The following is a 24181-nucleotide window of genomic DNA, read 5'->3' as shown; positions in this document are numbered from 1 at the left end:
TATCAACATCTGTCAAATCAAACACGCTGATATGGAATGCTCATATCAAGGCTAATTAAACGTAAATAAACCTTCAATAAACTTCATTCCAACTTAATCAAAACCAAGAGGTGATACAGTATCTGAACAATCAAAAGGTCTGTACTGAAGATCACCGACTCTCCAGACATTACTGCGGACTGACCAAATCAACTGTTCACATACCTCAATAATCCACTCACATTGCCACTCCGTACTGTTCGTCAGTATTACTCAGTGTTAATGGAACAGTGCATATTTATACTGGCAATTTGCTTGTAAGCAAAATCCTCCAAACGCAGATCCTGCCAAACGCCTGTCTTGAACTGGGATGGGAAAGACTAATCAACATGATCATTTTGGACAGATCTGGCAGTATCACCACCGTGGTTAGATTTGAACACTGACATCAGACGATACACATGAGATGATGTACCAGTTGTTTTGCTGTTACTATACAAACAAACATAATGGAAAACAACTTCTTTGGTTGTGAGTATCATTCTGAAAATACATGGGGGACCATGTCACTGAGCAGACATGTATTGTAATCAAATTAGTCCTGCAAGCTGGAGAAGAGACTGGAACCTTTTCTACACGTGTTACAATGATGATTACTGAGATTGTCAAAATACAAGTCTACCACAAAGCTGCTCTTCTGGAGATGAAACCAACTACATTTCCAGAATTAGCTAGATATTTCAGTATGCTGTATTGGGCAGACACGAGAGGCAAACCTGAAAAACAATGGATGTTTTCTAGGACTAATCAATGTGACTGCCTGACAGCCGTAGTCAACAGACTGACAGGGCTGGCCATCAACCTGAGATGAGTTGATTTGGTGCTTCATAGACAAAACTTTACCCAAGTTTGACCAAATATGGAGATATCCTTCTAGGAAATCGATCACTGTAGCAGGTGATATCGGCACACAAATGGGTATTTTCTTGGTAAGTCACCATGGTGATAAACACTGATAGGAAGGCTGATAATTGGGAGACAAATTGTTCAAGACAGCCTCACTCAATCCACTATTGTAATCAGCATAACAAAATGCTCTGTGATTTTAGAAAAAATAGGATTTGATTCATTCTAGTGGTATATCAAAAATATTGATCTCACTACTAACAGTGCAGTTGACTGCAAGGGCCGTAATACTATGGGGGGGGGGGGGGGGGGGGGGGGGGGGTTGTATATTTACTTTTGATCTCACACTCACAGGTTCTAACACCCAATATCCCTAATCAAGCCAGAACATAAATAATACCTTTCATCTCCTGATTCTCCTCATACATAGAAACAAGTGGAGACAAGAGTTTCCCATGTACAGTCATGTAGTCAAGTCAGAGTAGGAATAATAGAACATGGCAATGTGATTCCAGAAGGTAACTTACCCTCTTCAAGCAACCTAATTTCACTTCCATACAAAGAATTGTATTTAGGCGTTCAGGTCAGCAAAGTACAGCTGTTGGTGATTAACATTGGCAGCATGAGGGTACAATATACAATAGACTGCAACACACCAGTCTCTACAGAACACCTTCTACACTAGACAACAGAAGCCCAAAGGGTAGCCACCGAACCAGACTTTCACAGCGCTATCATGTACATGTACATATCATTAAACATTGTAGACATTTGCAGGCTTTCCCCACGCATATAAATTGCAATGTATAGACTTGTTGAATTCTTATAGGCACGTGTCTTTTTAAAACATCACTCTCTCTAAACCACGGAGGCTGCCTGTTTTAGGGTGCTACAACGACTGGGTTCCAGATCCATACAGTTAACATCTGCAGATATACATACACACATGCACAAACACACACAGTGCACACAGCTAAACACCTGTAATGTACCAAAGGTCAAATCTATGTAGCACTTAGCCTGCTTCTTTAGTGAGCTTCTTGAAATGCCTCAACCCTTCTGTCTGTCTACCTGGAAGGAAGGTTAATAGTAGTGTGCCAAATGGTGTAGTGATTACATTGAACATATCTTCTATTCTGTTAGGCCTACCCTTTACCACAATGAAGACGCACAACACAAAGGACGGTGATCATCATCTTTGTCTCAGTTCATCAGACTGCAATGTTCATGAGAATAGCTAATTGTGACAAAAGAAGCATCATGACCCGATGTAGGCTACAGTACGGCTGTGTCAGTGAGAGAATCAAAAAGAGTCCAGGTCTGTTTGAGGTGAAGAACATTAAACCCAGTGTTTCCCCAAGGATTGGTAGTGGTACTGTAGTGATAGTGGGTGTGGCCAATTGCACAGTCTTGGCTGCAGAGACAAAATGTTTCTGTTTTAAAGCTAATTTCCTTAAATTTGTTCATGGGCCGGAGAAAAATATGTACAGTTTTAAAGTTGGTTTTCTGCAATACTACACATATTATCATGGGCTGAGAGAAAATAAAACAGTTTTAGAGCTAATTTCCTGCAATTCTACACATTTTAAAGCTAATTTCCCATGGCTTATGCCATTCTTATGCTATCAGAGTGACTCAAACCTTACAACAAAATCAATGAAAAAAAGTAGCTAGCTAACTTTTTAATTTGGATCCCGCGACACAGTTGGCATCAGTTGCTGAGACTGGTAGCTTCTGTCCAGTGATCCTGCCAACCAAGGACGGGTCTGAGGAGCTATTTGGGCTTGCAGCTAACCTAGCTGCTAGCTAGCTGCATATCAAGCTAGCAGGGTTTTCTTGAGGGCTTGAACACAGCCAGCGACGCGGTTAGCCATTATGTCTGGGACTGCGGATTGTCCCGGGTTTGTGGCTGTCTAGATCCTTGATGTTTGTTGTTCTCAATCTTCCCTGTGACTTGCCCTGTCTCAAACTGTGAGGAGTAACAGAGTAACCTACGTTGCTAGCTACCATGACAAAGACCAAAGCCGGCACGTGTACCGTTGAGGACAGTGGTGTCTCTCTATCAAACGTGAAGGATCTTTTAACAAACAAAAATAGTTCTACAAGCAGTTGTTACAACAACAAGGAAATAGCTTAAAGTGTTTTGTCCAAATACTGGTAGATTCAACTAATAAAAAAATGGACAACCTGACCAGAGAGATCCAGGACCTGAAGAACAGTTTGCAGTTCTCCCAGGGTCAGCTCAATGAGTTGAAACAGGAGAACAGCAAAATGACAGCAATCTGTAAGTCATTGAGAGAGGACATCAGTTATGTATGTGAATCCATGATAAAAATGATGGATAAATCAGATGGAACAACATGGTTGTGGAGGGAATTGCAGAATCTCCACATGAGACTTGGACGGAGTCTGAGGACAAAGTGAGGGAAATGATCTCTGAAAAACTGAAGATGGACCACAGGAAGATTGGAGTGCACACACAAGATTGGAAAACCCACCCCCGGCCCAGGTGACAGGCCCAGGCCAATAGTGGTAAAATTCCTGAGGTTCAAGGACAAGGTAGCTGTTCCTGAAAGAGCCAAGAACTTGAGAGGAATGTATATCTTCCTCAACTATCCTGAAGCTGTGCGCCAGAAGAGGAATGAACTGATCCCAGCCATGAAAGCTGCCAGAGCGCGTGGGGACATTGCTTACATCCGCTATGACAGGCTCACCCTCCCTCCCAGAAGCCTGGAGGGGATGAGAGAGCCAAGCCTATGGGTTCGTAGTTTCAACCCCGCAGCACGCACGCACGCACACACCCACACAACACACACACACACGTTGATTAATGTACTGCTGAATGTATATTTTTGTATCTTGCTTTCTATGCTCTTTTCAGTATTATGTCTATCTCTGATAAGCTACCCAGGAAAGGGCTGAACATATTAATATATGTATCCTTAGAAATAAGGTTAATGAAATCAACAACTTGATAACATCAGATAACATTCATATTTCAGCCATTTCTGAGACTCATTTTGATGATACAGCAGTAGCAATACACGGATATAACATCTATAGAAGAGACAGAAATACCTGGGGGAGGTGTTGTGGTATATATTCAGAGCCCTGTAATTCTTAGAGAAGATCTTATGTCAAGTGTTATTGAAGTGTTGTGGTTGCAGGTTCACTTGGCACATCTAAAGCCTTTTCTTTTGGGGTGTTGCTATAGACCACCAAGTGCTAACAGTCAGTATCTAAACAATATGTGTGAAATCCTTGATAGAGTATGTGATGTAAACCGAGAGGTCTACTTTCTTGGGGACCTGAATATTGACTGGTTTTCATCAAGCTGTCCTTTCAAGAGAAGGCTTCTTACTGTAACCGGTGCCTGTAATCTGGTTCAGGCTATTAATAAACCTACCAGGGTGTTTATAAACATACCGGAACAAGATCATCCACATGTATCGATCACATTTTTACTAATGCTGTAGAACTTTGTTCTAAAGCTGTACCCATTGGATGCAGTGATATAGTGGCTATATCCAGGAAAGCCAAAGTTCCAACAGCTGGGCCTATAATAGTGTATAAGTGATCATACAAAAGATTTTGCTGTGACTCTTATGTGGATGATGTTCAAAATATTTGTTGGTCTGATGTGATTAATAAGGAGCATCCAGATGCTGCACTTATTATTGATAAACATGCACCTAAAAAGAAACTAACTGTTATAACTGTTAAGGCTCCATGAATTGATGAGGAATTGAAAAACTGTATGTTTGAAAAAGATGGGGCAAAAGGAGTCTACACATCTGACTGGCTGAATTACTGCAAATTGAGAAATTATCTGACCAATCTCAACAACAACAATAATCAACTTTATTATGAAGCCAAAATCAATGATATAAAGAATGATGGAAAAAAAACTTTGGAGTACTTTACATTAATTTATGGGCAGGAAGACAAATTCAACTCCATCTTTCATCGAATCAGATGGCTAATTCATCACAAAACCATTTGATGTTGCCAATTATTTTAATGATTACTTAATTGGCAAAGTGGGCAAACTTAGGCAGAAAATGCCAACAACGAACAGTGAGCCATCATATTCATGCATAAAAAAACTAATAATGAAAGAAATGCATTGCAGGTTTGAATTCTGTAAAGTTAGTGTGGGAGAGGTGGATAAATAATTGTTATCGATCAATAATGACAAACCTCATGGGATTGACAACTTAGATGGAAAGCTACTGTGGATGGTATCTGACTCTATAGCCACTCCTATCTGTCAAATCTTTAATCTGAGCGTAGAGGAAAGTCTTTGTCCTCAGGCCTGGAGGGAAGCCAAAGTAATTTCGCTACCCAAGAGTGGTAAAGCGGCCTTTGATACTATTGACCATGACCTGTTGTTGACCCTAACCTGTTGTTGAAAAAACATACATGATGTGTTATGGCTTTTTTAGTGTGGATTCAGAGCTATCTATCTAATAGAACTCAAAGGGTTTTCTTTAATGAAAGCTTCTCTAATGTCAAACATGTCAAGTGTGGTGTACCGCAGGGCAGCTCTCTAGGCCCTCCACTCTTTTCTATTTTTACCAATGACCTGCCACTGGCATTAAACAAAGCATGTGTGTCCATGTATGCTGATGATTCAAACATATACTCATCAGCAACACAGCTAATGAAGTCACTGAAACTCTTAACAAAGAGTTGCAGTTTGTTATGGAATGGGTGGCCATTAATAAACTGGTCCTGAACATCTACAAAACTAAGAGCATTGTATTTGGTACAAATCATTCCCTAAATTCTAGACCTCAGCTGAATCAGGTAATGAATGGTGTGGCTGTTGAACAAGTTGAGGAGACTAAATTACTTGGCGTTACCTGAGATTGTAAACTGTCATGGTCAAAACATACAGATTCAATGGTTGTAAAGAAGGGCAGAGTTCTGTCTAGTTGTATCTAATCTTGATTATTGTCCAGTCATGTGGTCCAGTGCTACAAGGAAAGACGTAGTTAAGCTGCAGCTGGCCCAGAACAGAGCGGCACGTTTTGCTCGTGATTGTAATCAGAGGGCTGTTATAAATACTATGCATGCCAGACTCTCTTGGCTAAGAGTTGAGGAGAGACTGACTGGATTCTTCTTATTTTTATAAGAAACATGAATGTGTTGAAATTCTCATTGTTTGCATAGTCTCATTGTTTACTACACACAGCTCTGACACACACTTACCTCCACAAGACATGCCACCAGGGGTCTTTACACAGTCCCCAAATCCGAAAAGAAATTCAAGAAAGGGTACAATATTATATAGAGCCATTGTTGCATGGAACTCTGTTCCATCTCATACTGCTCAGAAACCTGGTTTCAAAAAACAGATAAAGCAACACCTCACAGCACAATGCCTCTACCCTATTTGACCTAGATAGTTTGTGTGTATGCATTGATATGTAAGCTATGTATGCCTTTTTTTAATGTATGTAGTTCTGTCCTTGAGCTGTTCTTTTCTATTGATATTCTGTATTATGTTTCATGTTTTGTGTCGACCCCAGGAAGAGTAGCTGCTGCTTTTGGAACAGCTAATGGGGATCCTAATAAAATACCAAAAATACCAAATATACAAATGGTTGGGGAGTAACGGATTACAAAAAAAACGGTATCTGTAAATCGTTACGTTACCAGCAAAAATATTGTAATCAGATTATAGATACTTTCAAAAAACTAGACGATTACTTCGAGGATTCAATTTAAATTCAGAAAGGATGTGTGGGAAAAAAATCATTGACACTTCTCTGTTTTCTCATTGACATTCAAATCAGCATTGAAAAAAGGCGCAAGTTTAAGTTTATTCCACCTGAGCGAATCTGACCACAAGTCAGAGACCACTATGATGACACACTATATTTAAAATGTATTTGGTGGATTGCGGGAAAAGAGCAGGAATGTTTTTTTTGTAGGCTACAGTCCAAGCTATCGCTTCCAATGGTGCAACTGCTGTCAGCATCCAAAGATTATCCAACTGAAATAAACGCTTGGAGGTCAGCAGTGGTGTAGTGTACGGCGATACGGATATAACTTATTATTGATATCTACATAGCGCATTGATGTGAATCACACTGCTGCTCTCTCATTTAGCTATTTGTGTCTTACGGATTGTGGTTGTTGTGGATGGCTGTTCACAAATCTAAATGTGTATTTGAACCCAATAATGGTTGAATTCAAGAAGTTTAAGCTGCCTATCAATCATTGTTTTTGATACCAGGGGGCAGCAAGTGAAAAATGTGCTCTTGTAACAGCTGCATAGTTCAGATCCCAGCCTATGGAATAAAAGTGGGGATTTTATTGCTCAGTCTAATTCATTTATTTATTTAAAAAAATGTAACCTTTATTTAACTAGGCAAATCAGTTAAGAACAAATTCTTATTCACAATGACGGCCTACACCATCAAAACCCAATTAAGCTCAGCCCTATGGGACTCTCAATCACGGCCGGTTGAGATACAGCCTGGAATCGAACCAGGGTGTCGGCTCTAACATTGAGATGCGGTGGTGATAATGCAGTACAGGGCAGTGCTGATAAAAAAATTGACACCTCCTCAAACTCGCACATTTTTGATAGACTTTAAGGGGCAATCTGTTGCTATATACATTTTTGGACTTGTTTCCTGGTTTCCTTCCTCTCCGGTCATATATATAAATATATATATATATAAATTGATATATATATATATATATATATAAATATATATATATATAAATTGATATATATATAAATTGATATATATATATATAAATATATATATATATAAATATATATATAAATATATATATATATATAAATATATAAATATATAAATATATATATAAATATATATAAATATAAATATATATAAATATAAATATATATATATATAAATATAAATATATATATAAATATATATATATATATATATATATATAACAAATATATATATATATATATATATATATATATATATATATATATATATATATATATATATATATATATATATATATATATATATATGGCCAGCAACTGTATGTACATTTTAACATTTTAAAGTTCAATTGGTAACATACATTTTTGTCTTCTTCTATTAAGGGGAGCGTAATCTAAAAGTAACTGAATGTAATTAGATTACGTTACTGAGTTTGGGTAATCCAAAAGTTACCGATTACAATTTTGGACAGGTAACTAGTAACGGTACCAGATTACATTTAGAAAGTAACTTACCCATCCCTGCATTTACAGTGCCTTCAAATAGTATTCACACCACAACTTTGTCCACATTTTGTTGTTGTTACAGCCTGAATTTAAAATGGATTACAATTAGATTTTGGTCACAGGCCTACACGCAAAGCCCCATAATTTCAAAGTGGAATGAAGAATTTCTAAATGTTTACAAGTGAATTAAAAACAAAAAGCTGAAATGTCCTGAGTCAATGAGTATTTAACCCTTTGTTTATGTCAAGCCTAAATAAGTTCAGGAGTAAAAATGTGCTAAACAAATCACATAATAAGTTACATGGACTCACTCTGTGTGAAATAATAGTGTTTAACATGATTTTTGAATGCTTACCTATGTACTATCTGTAGCCCACACATACATTTATCTGTAAGGTCCCTCAGTCGAGCAGTGAATTTCAAACACAGATTCAACCACAAAGACCAGGGAGGTTTTCCAATGCCTCGCAAAGAAGGGCACCTATTTGTAGAATTTTTTTTTTTAAACAAAGCAGACATTGAATATCCCTTTGACCATGGTGAAGTTATTAATTACACTTTGGATGGTGTATCAATACACGCAGTTACTACAAAGATACAGGCTTCCTTCCTAAATTGCCAGAGAGGAAGGAAACCTGTCAGGGATTTCCCCATGAGGCCAATGGTGAGTATAAAGCAGTTACAGTTTGGCTGTGATAGGAGAAAACTGAGGATGGATCAACAACATTGTAGTTACTCCACAATACTAACCTAAATTACAGAGTTAAAAGAAGGAAGCCTGTGCAGAATACAAATATTCCAAAACATGCATCCTGTTTGCAATAAGGCACTAAAGTAAAACTGCAACAAAAAAAACTTGTCAAAGAAATTTTACTTTTTGGCCTGAATACAAAGTGTTATGTTTGGGGCAAATCCAACACAACACATCACTGAGTACCACTCTTCATATTTTCAAGCATGGTGGTGGCTGTATCATGTTATGGTTATACTTGTCATTGGCAAGGACTAGGGAATTGTTTTGGATATAAGTAAATGGAATAGAGCTAAGCACAGGCAAAATCCTAGAAGAAAACCTGGTTCAGTCTGCTTTCCAACAGATGTTGGGAGACAAATTCACCTTTCAGCAGGACAATAACCTAAAACACAAGGCCAAATATACATTAGAGTTGCTTACCAAGATGACGTTGAATGTTCCTGAGTGGCCTAGTTACAGTTTTGAATTAAATCGGTTTGAAAATCTATGGCAAGACTTGAAAATGGCTGTCTAGCAATGATCAACAACCAACTTGACAAATTTAGAATCATTTTTAAAAGAAAAATATAGCAAATATTGTACAATCCAGGTGTGAAAAGCGCTTAGAGACTCACAGCTGAAAAACATACAGCTGTTATCGCTGCCAAAGGGGATTCTAACATGTATTGACTCAGGGGTGTGAATACTTATGTAATTTTAATATTTCTGTATTTCGTTTTCAATACATTTTAAAACATTTCTAAAACAACATATTCACTTTGTCATTAGGAGTTATTGTGTGCAGATGGATGAGACAAAATATATTTAATACATTTTGAATTTAGGCTGTGGAATAAGTCAAGGGGTATGAATACTTTCTGAAGGCACTGTATATTTATTGCCGTGGCGGCGGAGACTGTCCACAGTTTTTGCTCAAGCTCTGAGGTAGAATAACTTAGTGTTCATTAGATTAACAGATACTGCATCTGCAGTAACTTTCACCTACACCCTAAAATTGTAATCTAGGAATGTCAAATGCAGAAACGTGTCCCAATGGTGCAGAGCTGTTGACAGGGATGTAGATTTGCTACAGGAAGTAGTGTTGGTGGCCATATTGAGAGCAGTCCCAGCTAGCACATTTGGTTTCTTGGAAGTAATGGTAGCGTACATTTTTGGTTTCCCATTGGTTCTGGGAACGAAGATATATGTTTCTGAGAATCTAGTGTAGCACATAGGGATGTGTGAAACTTGCTCCTCAGCCTTAAGTATCCCACTTGCTTTGCCTCATTAGCTAGCTTTTGAGGTGGTGCGATCGGCTACCCTTGAGGAGGGAGGTCCCGTGTGTTTTTAAGGCAGAGGTCCCGAGTTCGCGCCAGGTATGGGCCGAATCGGGAGGAGGTAGTACTTCCTAAGCAAACAGGGTGACGTCCTTTACAGTGGTTCCTAGTGACTCTGATCTACAGTTGCACTCAGTTCAGTGCTGGGGTCACTGTTAAGTAAGTTTGAGGGGTGAATGTAGCACATGGGGATGTGTGAAACTCACTCCTCACCCTGTAATAGGCCTACGTAGTGCTCATCTGCATCTTGTTTTGTTGCAGGCTTCGTTTTTAGTAGCCTAGCTAGGACTGTGTCTGTACACTTTCCCTCCGCTGTGCGCTGTAAATGGGACAAACAAAAGAAGAGCGATTGAAGTTGATTTCACCGATGCCAGGACATTAGGCTATAATTTGATAAAATAGATGACTCAATTGTTGACTCGCTTATGTGTCCTGTTCGGCCCACGGGCCTTATGTTTAGCATGTACGCTAGCCTATTAGCCACGCTATGACTACGTTATGACCGACTTGTGATCATTGCCCTGAAACAGTGCATCCTGCCCGAATGGGTGGAGGCAGCAAACAATGTACGGTGCGGGGCGCAAGCTGTGATTTACAGCTATACATTTTTGGGAAAAAAGTGAATAAATGTATTGGTGAATTATAATGAATCATGTATTGAACTGCATCCATCTATTCTCCCAAAAATGCCTTACTGTACATAATGGATTGTTTAGTAAAGTAGAACCTATTTCAAACCTCTTATAAAGTTGGTTTTGTAGCATAAAGTAGGAATTTGATATTTTTCACTGATATTATGATTGTCTGTTTGTTTCATATCTGCAAAGTAGTTAATGCTGTCAGTTCCACTTTAACATTCTCTGAACGTTCTGAGAACATCATTTAAAATAGAACCATAAGGAAACCTGTAGGAAACGTTATGCTGAAGTACTAATATTCCCACAGAAGAACGTTGTTTCTTAACGTTCTTTGAACTTTGAGAACATTCCCAATGCCAAACCAATTGGAGAACATTCCTAGAACAATACCAAAAAATGTAATTAAATGTAACCATGTTTGAACTTTTAGGAACATTCCGTTAAAGTAATAACGTTGTTTTGTCATGTTCCTTAAATGTATTGAGGATGTTCCAAAGCCAAGCAACTATCCTACACCATTCCAATAACATTTTGGGAAGGTTGCAGGCAACATAACCATACTCTCACGAAGCTCTAAGAAACATATGGTTCTCAGAACGGTATATGCTAGCTGGGGTAGGAGGCACTTATGTCTCTGTGGTGAACCAACACACTGAGAGTGAATGTATTTACTTTACAAATGAGCAACAGCAAACAAAGAAAGTAGGGGTGCTTGACAACAATGACAAAAATCCATCAAAGTGGATTACCAAGAAACATTTCCAAAAGGACTAATTGCAGGCAGAAAGGAGCACTCAACAAAAAAGGCAGAGATCCATTTTTTATTTGCTCACTTTAATCCATTGTTCAGGGTAAGTACAGGTGATTTACTCATCCTGAACAATGGATTAAAGTGCTGAAACTCCTTTCTGCCTGAATTAGTCATTTTCTTGTAAGCCCCTTTGATTACTTTACAAATGTATTTCTCTCATACCACAGGAGGTTGGTTGCATCTTAATTGGGGAGGACGGGCTCGTGGTAATGGCTGGAGTGGAATCGGTGGAACGGTATCAAATACATCAAACACATGGTTTGGTGACATTCCATTTGCTTTGTTCTAGCCATTATTATGAGCCATCCTCCCCTCAGCAGCCTCCACTGCTCTCAACCCTTGTGGGCAATAAAGATTCAATGGCACCTATAGAGTACACATTTTTATCCTAACCTTGTGGAATTCCCAGTCAAGCTAGGTTCCATTTGGTTGTGTTGACTCGTCACCTTGCCACCAAGAGAGCTTATACACAGGAAAGCGTATGTCCTGGTGCAAAATTGATTCTGTAGCAACATCACTTAGATATAGACATTTTAGATGAAACATAATCCATCCATGCTTTTATCTTTTTATTAACCTTTATTTATTTAAGTAGGCAAGTCAGTTAAGAACAAATTCTTATTTTCAATGACGGCCTAGGAACCCTAGTGGGTTAACTGCCTTGTTCAGGGACAGAACGACAGATTTGTACCTTGTCAGCTCGGGGATATGAACTTGCAACCCCAACACTCTAACCACTAGGCTACCCTGCCGCATCTTGGATGCAACAGTGATGACAAGAGAAGGCTACTTCTGGCAAGATGGTGGAATGCTTTCAAGATGCTAGAACATTGTGTTAGCGGTTAGCTTTAGGCAGTCTTGAAGATGGTGATATTGCTTTATTATGCGATGATGTGAAGTGTAGTTATTTCAGGTTGTAAAAGCCCAGGTAGCTACAGTATAGGGCTTGTAAATTGTTGAACAACATAGTGAAAGTTTTAACAGTGTTTCCACTATATATTCATTTTGAATCCTTCCCTATTTGCTATGTGAATAAAACCAGAGTGCTCAGCGAAGTGCATCAAAGTGGATGGTAGTCTGTGTGTGAACCAAGGCTAAACCTGCTTTTCAGCCACAAGAACTTAATTCTCTGTGTATATTATGACCTTGCTACACAAGGCTTGGTTTTTGATGTGTAATGTCCTTATGCCTTTTTCCTGCAGATGACTAAACACACACTCTCTATCGACACTTTGTTCTGCTGCTGAAAGCAGCTTCAGAATAAACAAATACAAACTAGAGCAGCTAAAGCTACTAAGCAAAAGGAAATCCATAACAAATACTGAAAACAATGGATGCACAATTCAACACAGAATGGATTTTGACCATCCTATGTAGGCATTATAACATAACTAATAAAGTGTTATTCAACACCCTGAAACCTCATGGAAAGACGACCAGTGCTCTATACTATGAATCAGGTTTGAGGAGTTAGCGAGGTCTACGGAATACAAATTAGGAACTTCTTCATTTCTCCTCCCCAGGCCTCCGCCTCCCCTAGCACAATCAAATCAAATTATATTGCTCACATGCGCCAAATACAAAGGTGTAAACTTTACAGTGAAATGCTTACTTACGAGCCCATTCCCAACAATGCAGAGTTAAAAAGTAAGACAAACATTTGCTAAATAAAAAAGGAAATAGTAGCACAATAAAAACAATAATGAGGCATTATACAAGGAGTACCAGTAACGAGTCAATGTGCAGGGGTATAAGGTAGTTGACATAATTATGGTAATACAGTATGTACATGTGATTATAGGGGTAAAAGTGACTAGGCAATCACTGAACAAAATATAAACACAACATGTAAAGTGTTGGTCCCATGTTTCATAAGCTGAAATAAAAGATCCCCGAAATTTTTCATATGCACAAAAAGCTTATTTCTCTAATTTTTTTGCATAAATTTATTAACATCCCTGTTAGTTAGAATTTCTCCTTTGTCAAGATAATCCATCCACCTGACAGGTGTGGAAATTCAAGAAGCTGATTAAACAGCCGTATCATTGCACAGGTGCACCTTCTGCTGGGGACAATAAAAGGTCACTGTTTTTGTCACAGCACAATGCCATAGGTGTCTCTAGTTTTGAGGTCATGTGATATTGGCATGCTGACTACGGAGTGTCCACCAGAGCTGTTGCCAGATAATTTAATGTTAATTTCTCTAGCATAAGCTGCCTCCAGCGTCGTTTTAGAGAATTTGGCAGTACGTCCAACCGGCCTCACGTGCATGACGCCGTGTGGGTGAGCGGTTTGCTAATCTCAACATTGTGAACAGAGTGCCACATGGTGCCGGTGGGGTAATGGTATGGGCAGGCATAAGCTACAGACAACGAAAAAAATAGCATTTTAACGATATCAGGAATCAAGGTAAGGCCCAAGTGCAGACTATGTGAAATAACAATATTTATTATAACCACATGAGCAGGCAAACGAGGCCAAGGTACAAGACGTCAGGCAGGCTCAGGTCAGGCAGAGGTCGGTAATCCAGAGGTGGAGCAAAGGTATAGGACAGCAGGCAGGCAGGCTCAGGGTCAGAGAAAGGCAGTGGTCAGGCAGGTGGGTACAGGGTCAGGACAGGCAAAGGTCAAAAACCAGAAGGATGAGAAAAAGAGACTAGGGAAAAACAGGAGCTGAAACAAAACACTGGTAGGCTTGAACAAACAAGACGAACTGGCAACAGACAGAAAACACAGGTATATATATGCAGGGGATAATGGGGAAGATGGGTGACACCTGGAGGGGGGTGGAGACAAGCACAAGGACAGGTGAAACAGATCAGGGCGTGACGATAGACGGCAATTTGAATGCACCGAGATGCCGTGGCGAGATCCTGAGGCCCATTGTCGTGCCATTTACCCACCTCATGTTTTAGCATGTTGCTAATATCTCTCTGTCCTAACATTTTTCCTTACTAGGAACTAGAACGAGAGAATCTTTTCATAATGTCCTCCCAAAAAATGACCTACCCTATCCAGTCTACTTCCACCCTTTTTTGACAGCTGGAGCAAAAGTCCTTTCACCCTCTTCCATGACTGTTATCTACAAATGCATTTGGAGCTTGTGTTTTAATTCGCAATGATAAACATCAAGATAGATAGCTAATAAGACGTTAGCTAGCTGATGATATTTGATTTACTTAGCTATACAGTAAAGTTAGCTAGCTAGCATCTCATCATATACAGTGGTCCACCTGTATGCTAGCTAATAATAATATATACATGTATATTATATATATTTTTTTTCTAAATGTATTTACTTCCATGAATAAGTTCTCCAACTGCCTCTGTTTTTTGGAATCCTTATAAAAATCTCCAAAAAACCCTTACCTCTCGCAAATATTCTGTCATCATCCCCTTCATTTGAGGAAGATGACTGCTTAAATATTTTATGAATCAAATATTTTTTTGTTTGTAAAAAATAGTCACGTTAAAATAACTACCATATTACACGTGTAATAATGACAGCATTTGCTTCCCAAACTATACGTTTTTCACAAGACTGTTTTGGACATTTTCAAAAGGCAAACTGACACCCACAACCAACCATAGACATATTTATCCATAGATGTAAGTTTCCACTTAAGACAAAACTGTCAGCTATTCATAGTGTACCCAGGAGTTTAACAGTCAAATTGCGAGGGTTAGAGATTCCAAAACCCTTCTATGGATTATTCCTATGGACACAACACAACAAGCTTTTCCATCAACATGTTCTCTTAGTATTTCGTATTATTCTGTACGTAAATCCGAGAAACTCCATTTAGTATGATATGTTATGTTTTGTATGGTATGTATTCATTTGTGGATGTCCATCACCCATTTCGTATGATATGTTACGAATTACAATTCATGTTATATGTTACAAATTTGCAAAATGTATGATAAGTTACGAATTCTAGCTAGGTAGCTAGGTGGCTAACGTTGCCTAGGCTAGGGGTTAGGGTTAGGGTTTAGGAGTTAGGTTAAAAGGTTAGGGGAAGTAAGGCGGTCCCCAACTAAATCAAATCTTGGTAGACTGAAAGTAGTCTGTTTTTTCGACCAATCAATTGGTTGACATTTTCACTATGTGACTGACTACTGACCACTTTAATGCTAGAAGAAAAAGTATCTTACGCAAAATCCGTAATGATTTTCCAACAGCTTCTAGTCTAGTTGCAGTAATTTGATTCTGAGCGGAAAAAAGAGACATCTGCTTTGTGTCTCAGAGATTTTTTAATAGAGAGACATTAGGGTGTCTCTAATACCGTTTGTTTTTCTGCCTACTATATTACACAAAAATGAATCCAAGGAGTAACCACTACAACTGTGAATATGGCCGCAGAGTTACCAGTTAAGAATGAAATGTTATTTTCCAAAACGTAATAAAATAGAAACACATGGACGGTAGACTTGTAACATTTTGTATGGAAACAAAGTCAATCATTATGTGAAAAACTCACAAACAAAACACTGAACAATAAAAAAAGGCTAAGTCACCCTGGAGAGAAGTATGTAAAACCAGCTACTTCTCTCTCTCTCTCTCTTTCTCTAAACAGCCTTTGAGAAAGATAAATGATGACACAAAAAGATCACAACATCCGGCACCTCATCCGATTTCAAAAGGAAAACATAATCATAAAAACATGAATAAACAAACACTATCCCATTTCAAAATGCCAATGTGGTTTAAAAAGCACATACATACTACTTCTGGGCCAATTGACAATCCAGGATATAGTCACAAGCATTTTGTTTTCCCCCCTCTGTGTATCCAGTAGTGTTGATGAGGTCATATAGGCGTGGGCTGAGTGGCCTAAGTGCCTTTCTCACACATGGGCCTCTGAGTCTGGTAGAAGAGTACAGCACTGCTCAACGTGCCCAACCAAATTGGGTATGGAAAAAAACAGGGTATAAGAGCAAATCTAAATCTCCCTAATGATGCCCCATCCTTTACTTGTCTTCACTTGACGATAACCTATTCTGGCTTCCTGGTTGTCTAATTAAACATGATAATTTTTTTAATAACACACAGACATTCAACAGTTAAACAAACTCAAGCATCTGAGTTTGAGTTAAACTCTCACTATGTTGTTCAACAATTTAAATATTAATTATTTGATGACCCTGATTGGAGAATAACCAGGTTTTCTCTTCAGACCTCAAACTGTCACACCCTGATCTGTTTCACCTGTCTTTGTGTTTGTCCCATTAATTTTTTAATGTTTTTATTTAACATTTATTTAATTAGGAAAGTCAGTTAAGAACACATCCTTATTTACGGCCTACCCCGGCCAAACCCTAACCGGAAGACGCTGGGCCAATTGTGCGCCACCCTATGGGAATCCCAATCACGGCCGATTGTGATACAGCCTGGAATCGAACCAGGGTCTGTAGTGACGCCTCTAGCACTAAGATGCAGTGCCTTAGATGTCAAATCCTACCTGTTTTCCGTGTTTCCTGTGCTATAGTTTTTGTTTTTGTTAGTCTTCCCAGTTCTGACCTCTGCCTGTCCTCTGCCTGTTCCTGCCCGTCGTGCTCTACCTGCATGACTCTGATTTGGATTACGACCCTTTGCCTGCCTTGACTTCTTTTGCCTGCCTTCATAAGGCATTGCAGTAACAAAAACGAGAGCACAGGAAACACAGGAAAACGCTGGTAGGACTCGACGGGACAAGCACAAAGACAGGTGAAACGGATCAGGATGTGACACAAACGTCTTGGGCAATATCTCATCTCAGATGAATCAAAAAGTATTAGAAGTAAGATAGGGCACCAGAGACTCAGCTTAACCCACCTACCTGAGAGAACATTATGTGTCTGTAGCTGAGAGAGAATGATCTTAATTCAAGGCTAAATGATAAAAGGTAGGACACGTGTGGGTGGTCCAGTATCAGTTCCTTACCTGAGTGCGACGGAGTTCCCATTGACAGATCCAGAGTAGCGTCTGGTGGGGCCGTAGCTCCCCTGGCGTACGTATCTCTCACCACCACAACACAGTACCATGAGGAAGGCCCGTCTGAAGGCCCTGTTCAGGAAGGCGTAGAGAAAGGGGTTAAGGCCAGAGTTAATATAGCCAAGCCACAGCCAGGCGGTCCACATCTGCCAGGGCACACTGTAGTGGATGAAGGGGTCCACCACGTTGGTAATGAAGAATGGGGCCCAGCAGAGACAGAAGCAGCCCATGATGACAGCCAGGGTCTTGGCAGCTTTGGTCTCTATGCGCATGCGACTGGAGCCCTGCTGCTCGGAGCTGAGGTAGTGATGGGGGGGCGCCGAGTAGTGGGCGGAGCCTGCCCGCTGCAGCGTGCCGATCTGCCGCGCGTGGCCCATGGCGGTGATGTAGATGCGCTGGTAGGCCAGCACCATGAGGCCCAGGGGAACGTAGAAGGCCACGGCGGAGCAGATGAGAGCATGCGGACGGTTCACCACGAATACACAGTTGGTCTTGTTGCTGCTGCTGCTGCTGCTGAACTTCCTCTCCTCAATCTGGAGACAGACAGCATGCAGAGAGAGAACAAGCAATGAACAAGCAGATCCACATACAGGAAGAGGCATGTGCGTTCTGTTGTATCCACATATGGAATAGTGACACGCTTGTATCCCCTTCAACCCGAGAGTGTAACGATTGCCTAATGTCCATTTACTGACTCTCTTAAAACAAACTATGAACGGGTAGACGTTGACATATAGTATTATTTGTGTTCATAAACTGGTAGCTGTGAATTGTGCTCAGCACTGACTCCAGTGTTTAGATCTCAGTGCGCTTGGAATTTTCTTGGGTGTTTATGTCTATGTAAATGGTAATGGTAGCTTTAGCCTAGGATGGTTGAGTGCACTTGGACGGCACTTACACTGAGAGAACAAAACATTAGGAATACCTGCTCTTTCCATGACATCGACTGACCAGGTGAATCCAAGTGAAAGCTATGATCTTTTATTGATGTCACCTGTTAAATCCACTTCAATCAGTGTAGATGAAGGGGAGGAGACGGGTTGAAGAAGGGTGTTTAAACCTTGCGACAACTGAGACATGGATTGTTTATGAGTGCCATTCAGAGGGTGAATGGGCAAGACAAAATATTTAAGTGCCTTTGAACAGGGTATGGTAGTAGGTGCCAGGCACACCGGTTTGAGTGACAAGAACTGCAACAATGCTGGGTATTTTCACACTCAACAGTTTCCGTGTGTATCAAGAATGGTCCACAACCCAAAGGACATCCAGACAACTTGACATAACTGTGTGAAGCATTGGCGTCAACATGGGCCAGCTTCACTGTGGGACGCTTTTGACACCTTATAGTCCATGCCCCGACAAATTGAGGCTGTTTTGAGGGGACAATGGTGTGCAACTCAATATTAGGAAGTAATGTTTTGTACAGTCAGTGTATATGGATCATTTGAATTTTGTAAACAATAATCAGTATCATCATTTGACAGAGATACGTTTTTTCAGATGTCAAAGGTGAAACAATGAGTCATTGTACTATTTTTAGAACTAAAAGAGGGCTTGTGTGTTTGCTCTCCCCAAAGAGCTTGATGCATGAACAGTTCATGATCTCAGCAGCTCAAAATCGGCACTGTCAAAACATTTTTTTTAACTATTCAAACATACTGTAGGTCTCCAGTTTGATCTGTTGTGCTTGTTGCTGAAAAGGGCTGTGAATAGTGCAATTGTTTTATGACTACTACAACACCATTCTACGAGATTTAAATGTTATTCAAATAAAAAAATGTAATTCTTGATGTTTTAACCATGTGTCCTTCACTTAACAATATTTGTCCACATTTTCAAGGATCAACAAAGCAATTCATGGTAGCTCAAAACATCTAGCATGTAAATTGATTTGGATCAAACGATTTAGACGACAGAGCAAGACTCTGTCTGTAGTAGAACCATCGGATAGACAGGCAGGCCACAAGCTGCTTACAGACTTACAATGTCCTCTATGCCGATGGCATGCCAGCTTTGCATGATGGGAAGGAAGGAGATGAAGGAGGCGATGACCCAGCATCCCCCCAGCATTAGGGCCACTCTGACGGGAGTCATCTTAGTCCTGTACACCAGCGGCTGGCAGCAGATCGCATAGTACCTACAGTATCAAAATAATATAACAACATTATAACATCAACATCATAGATTCAACAGAGGACAAAACCTGTAATCTATTGATAGTGCTTTTCTGAATAACATTTATATCTACAGGCCACAAATATCTACCTGCTATGTACACACCAAAATATTGCCAATGATGACTCATTCCTTATTAAGATAATCTCATTACTTGCAATACCAAATAATAAACTAAACGGACACCCTCTATTAAATGCTTTAGTCCTATATAGGTGGATAAGAAAGACAAGCAGTGACTCATCACTTCAAAGACTACTTTTAAAAAAGAAATATCCTTCTAATGATCGATTGCAGTTTTATAATAAATTGTTACACAAAAAAAATTTGGGTCATTTCTGTAACCCTGCACAGGGTCAATATAGTACCTACCGTGCTCCTACATCTACATTGCTTGCCGTTTGGGGTTTTAGGCTGGGTTTCTGTACAGCACTGTGTGACATCTGCTGATGTAAAAAGGGCTTTATAAATACATTTGATTGATGGATACCTGGCACTAGGTTATTTTGACCCAGCAGTGGGTTATTTATTACTTTATGGCTGGGTTATCATTATTTGTATGTTTATTTACCCAGCAGTGTTCATTTCTTAGTTTCTTGCTGGGTTCTCTTTTTCTACCTTCTCTCTATTACAGAATCTGCTAATTTTCTTAAAGTACAAATACTGTTAACATTCAAAGTTACAACGTTACTACACAAATGTTTATTTTTCAGCTCTTAATTTCAACTACAAAATCAAGTCATGCAAAAGATTAAAAAAAAATAATAAGGAACACACAAATCAACCAACATTTTAGAAGCACAATCCATCATTTGAATATCTCAGCAGCCCTACCAATTAAAGCTGAGGATTGGGGCTGAAGAAAAGTCACCACTCCACAGCTCCTACCAGGTATACATTTTTAACATGATTTTATGTCAAACAACAACAACAAGGAAACATAATGTCTTCTGCTCCAGAGCCTGCCCATTCATGATGGTGAATGCCAGGGAGTAGAGGTGATTTGTCCCCGAGAGTCACAATGAAGGGTTTGGGTCTCTTGTTCTTTTGGTCGCATGGCAGAGTTATTCAGCCATATTTGTAACAACCTGGGGATTAGAGAATATTATAAATGTTGAAAAATGATCACGACACTTTTGCACAAGCCCGTGCACGCATGCACACACACACACACACAAATTGTGGCCTTTCCTATTTCTCAGAATATGCTCTACTCCTATACAGTCTATTATTTTTTTAATTTTTTTATTTCACCTTTATTTAACCAGGTAGACTAGTTGAGAACAAGTTCTCATTTGCAACTTCGACCTGGCCAAGATAAAGCGTAGCAAATTCGACACACACAACAACACAGAGTTACACATGGAATAAACAAAACATACAGTCAATAATACAGTAGAACAAAAGAAAACAAAAAGTCTATATACAGTGAGTGCAAATGAGGTAAGGTAAGGAAATAAATAGGCCATGGTGGCGAAGCAATTACAAAATAGCAAATAAACACTGGAATGGTAGATCGGCAGAAGATGAATGTGCAGGTAGAGATACTGGGGTGCAAAACAATTGCTGTGTGCAGGACGTTAATCTGCATTGAGTTGAGTCCAGCTCCTTTGTGCATGGTTTACAGTGTTACATATTAAATATAATTCAATATTCCACATGTACAGTGGGTCAAAAAAGTATTTAGTCAGCCACCATTTGTGCAAGTTCTCCCACTTAAAAAGATGAGAGAGGCTTGTAATTTTCATCATAGGTACACTTCAACTATGACAAACAAAATGAGAAAAAAAAATCCAGAGAATCACATTGTAGGATTTTTAATGAATTGATTTGCAAATTATGGTGGAAAATAAGTATTTGGTCAATAACAAATGTTTATCTCAATACTTTGTTATATACCCTTTGTTGGCAATGACAGAGGTCAAACGTTTTCTGTAAGTCTTCACAAGGTTCACACACTGTTGCTGGTATTTTGGCCCATTCCTCCATGCAGATCTCCTCTAGAGCAGTGATGTTTTGAGGCTGTTGCTGGGCAACACGGACATTCAACTCCCTCCAAAGATTTTCTATGGGGTTGAGATTTGGAGACTGGCTAGGCCACTCCAGGACCTTGAAATGCTTCTTACGAAGCCACTCCTTCGTTGCCCGGGCAGTGTGTTTGGGATCATTGTCATGCTGAAAGACCCAGCCACATTTCATCTTCAATGCCCTTACTGATGGAAGGAGGTTTTCACTCAATCTCACGATACATGGCCCCATTCATTCTTTCCTTTACACGGATCAGTCGTCCTTGTCCCTTTGCAGAAAACAGCCCCAAAACATGATGTTTCCACCCCCATGCTTCACAGTAGGTATGGTGTTCTTTGGATGCAACTCAGCATTCTTTGTCCTCCAAACACGACGAGTTGAGTGTTTACCATTTTTTTTTATTTTGGTTTCATCTGATCATATGACATTCTCCCAATCTTCTTCTGGATCATCCAAATGCTCTCTAGCAAACTTCAGACGGGCCTGGACATGTACTTGCTTAAGCAGGGGGACAAGTCTGGCACTGCAGGATTTGAGTCCCTGGCGGCGTAGTGTGTTACTGATGGTAGGCTTTGTTACTTTGGTACCAGCTCTCTGCAGGTCATTCACTAGGTCACCCCGTGTGGTTCTGGGATTTTTGCTCACCGTTCTTGTGATCATTTTGACCCCATGGGGTGAGATCTTGCGTGGAGCCCCAGATCGAGGGAGATTATCAGTGGTCTTGTATGTCTTCCATTTCCTAATAATTGCTCCCGCACTTGATTTCTTCAAACCAAGCTGCTTACCTATTGCAGATTCAGTCTTCCCAGCCTGGTGCAGGTCTACAATTTTGTTTCTGGTGTCCTTTGACAGCTCTTTGGTCTTGGCCATAGTGGAGTTTGGAGTGTGACTGTTTGAGGTTGTGGACAGGTGTCTTTTATACTGATAACAAGTTCAAACAGGTGCCATTAATACAGGTAACGAGTGGAGGACAGAGGAGCTTCTTAAAGAAGAAGTTACAGGTCTGTGAGAGCCAGAAATCTTTCTTGTTTGTAGGTGACCAAATAGTTATTTTCCACCATAATTTGCAAATAAATTCATAAAAAATCCAACAATGTGATTTTCTGGATGTTCTTTCTCTCATTTTGTCTGTCATAGTTGAAGTATACCTATGATGAAAATTACAGGCCTCTCTCATCTTTTTAAGTGGGAGAACTTGCACAATTGGTGGCTGACTAGATACTTTTTTGCCCCACTGTATACTTACAGTATGACTTTCGGGAATCATCAATGCTTGGGCAGGCAGTCTTCTTTCCAACTTGTCACACACGTCTTTAGTATCTGTATCTGGGGAATACAGACGTAACAAGATTTTAGGGGGCAGTCAAAATGGACAAACGTGGATAAACATTTGAGATACTACTTTAATTTCCATATGTAGCTGCCTGCACTCTGTGCACTGGTGGTGGGATAAGTACTCTCAGGGCCATGCCGCCTTTAGTATCTGGGGGACAAAGACATGACAACATTTAAGTGGAGAGTCTAATTGGATAGTTTAAACTTGGCTGAACAATTGAGACACTCCTTTCATTTCAATATGTAGCTAGCTAGCTATATCCACCTATCGTTAAAGTAACTGTGCCTGCATCCAGACTGAGACTAGCTAGCTAGCTAACTCATGGAAATAATTAGGCTAAAAACCATACAGTAACTGAACCACCATAAAAGCATGAATTATAAGCTTGACAACTACTGTAGCTACCAATCATGTTAATTTTACTGCAATGGGCACACACAGAATGTTTCTTGGTACAAATCTACTTTGAACAAAAGTATACACCTCACACACATGAGACCTGCAACATGTCAGATATAGAATTGAAATGTATTTAATTTTAAGTTTGCATCCCAATACTATACTTGATCTACATCATATAAGACTGAAATTTAACATAACAATTTGACATAGAAACACCCGATTTTTGGCAGTTAAGAAAACCAAATGTTTATTAATTATGAAATTATGAAAAATATTAATAATATTGCACCCATGAGGCCACTAGAGGGTGATTTGGTAATTTGACTACAGGACAGGGCTACATTAACTCAGAGAGAGGGAATACTCCTAGCTAAGTCAAATCTAACGTTTGGCTAGATAGATAGCTAGCTAAGATAAATTAGCTAGATACCTGAGAGGAAACAATGCCGCACACAGTAGGCCTATAGAAGAAAGGTTTTATTCAGGCACTAATATAGCTATCTTCAACAAAAAACGTACATTTCTGCTTTCACACACAGCACATGAAAATAGCTTGCATCATATGATGCAAAACGCAGCATCATATGATGCAAAATGGCATTATACAGGGGATGATTTCTGTATTTTGAAAGTTA

The 24181-nt window shown here is 39.6% G+C and overlaps 1 protein-coding gene across 1 annotated transcript in view; it reads right to left on the bottom strand.

Moving 5' to 3' along the window:
* LOC109868554 (5-hydroxytryptamine receptor 4-like) overlaps positions 1 to 24181 on the bottom strand; it is a 65604-nt gene that overhangs the window by 16359 nt on the left and 25064 nt on the right. Inside the window, exons 5-6 of the mRNA XM_020458190.2 lie at positions 19589 to 19742; positions 17555 to 18138 (exon numbers count right to left, since the gene is read on the bottom strand). Of these exons, the coding sequence (XP_020313779.1) occupies positions 17555 to 18138; positions 19589 to 19742 (738 nt within the window). The remainder of the gene's footprint in view (positions 1 to 17554; positions 18139 to 19588; positions 19743 to 24181) is intronic.

Source organism: Oncorhynchus kisutch, linkage group LG23 (assembly GCF_002021735.2).
Source record: "Oncorhynchus kisutch isolate 150728-3 linkage group LG23, Okis_V2, whole genome shotgun sequence".
NCBI classification, from domain to species: domain Eukaryota; kingdom Metazoa; phylum Chordata; class Actinopteri; order Salmoniformes; family Salmonidae; genus Oncorhynchus; species Oncorhynchus kisutch.
Note: the sequence above shows the minus strand (reverse complement) of the source record. Positions and strands in the feature narration are given on the sequence as shown.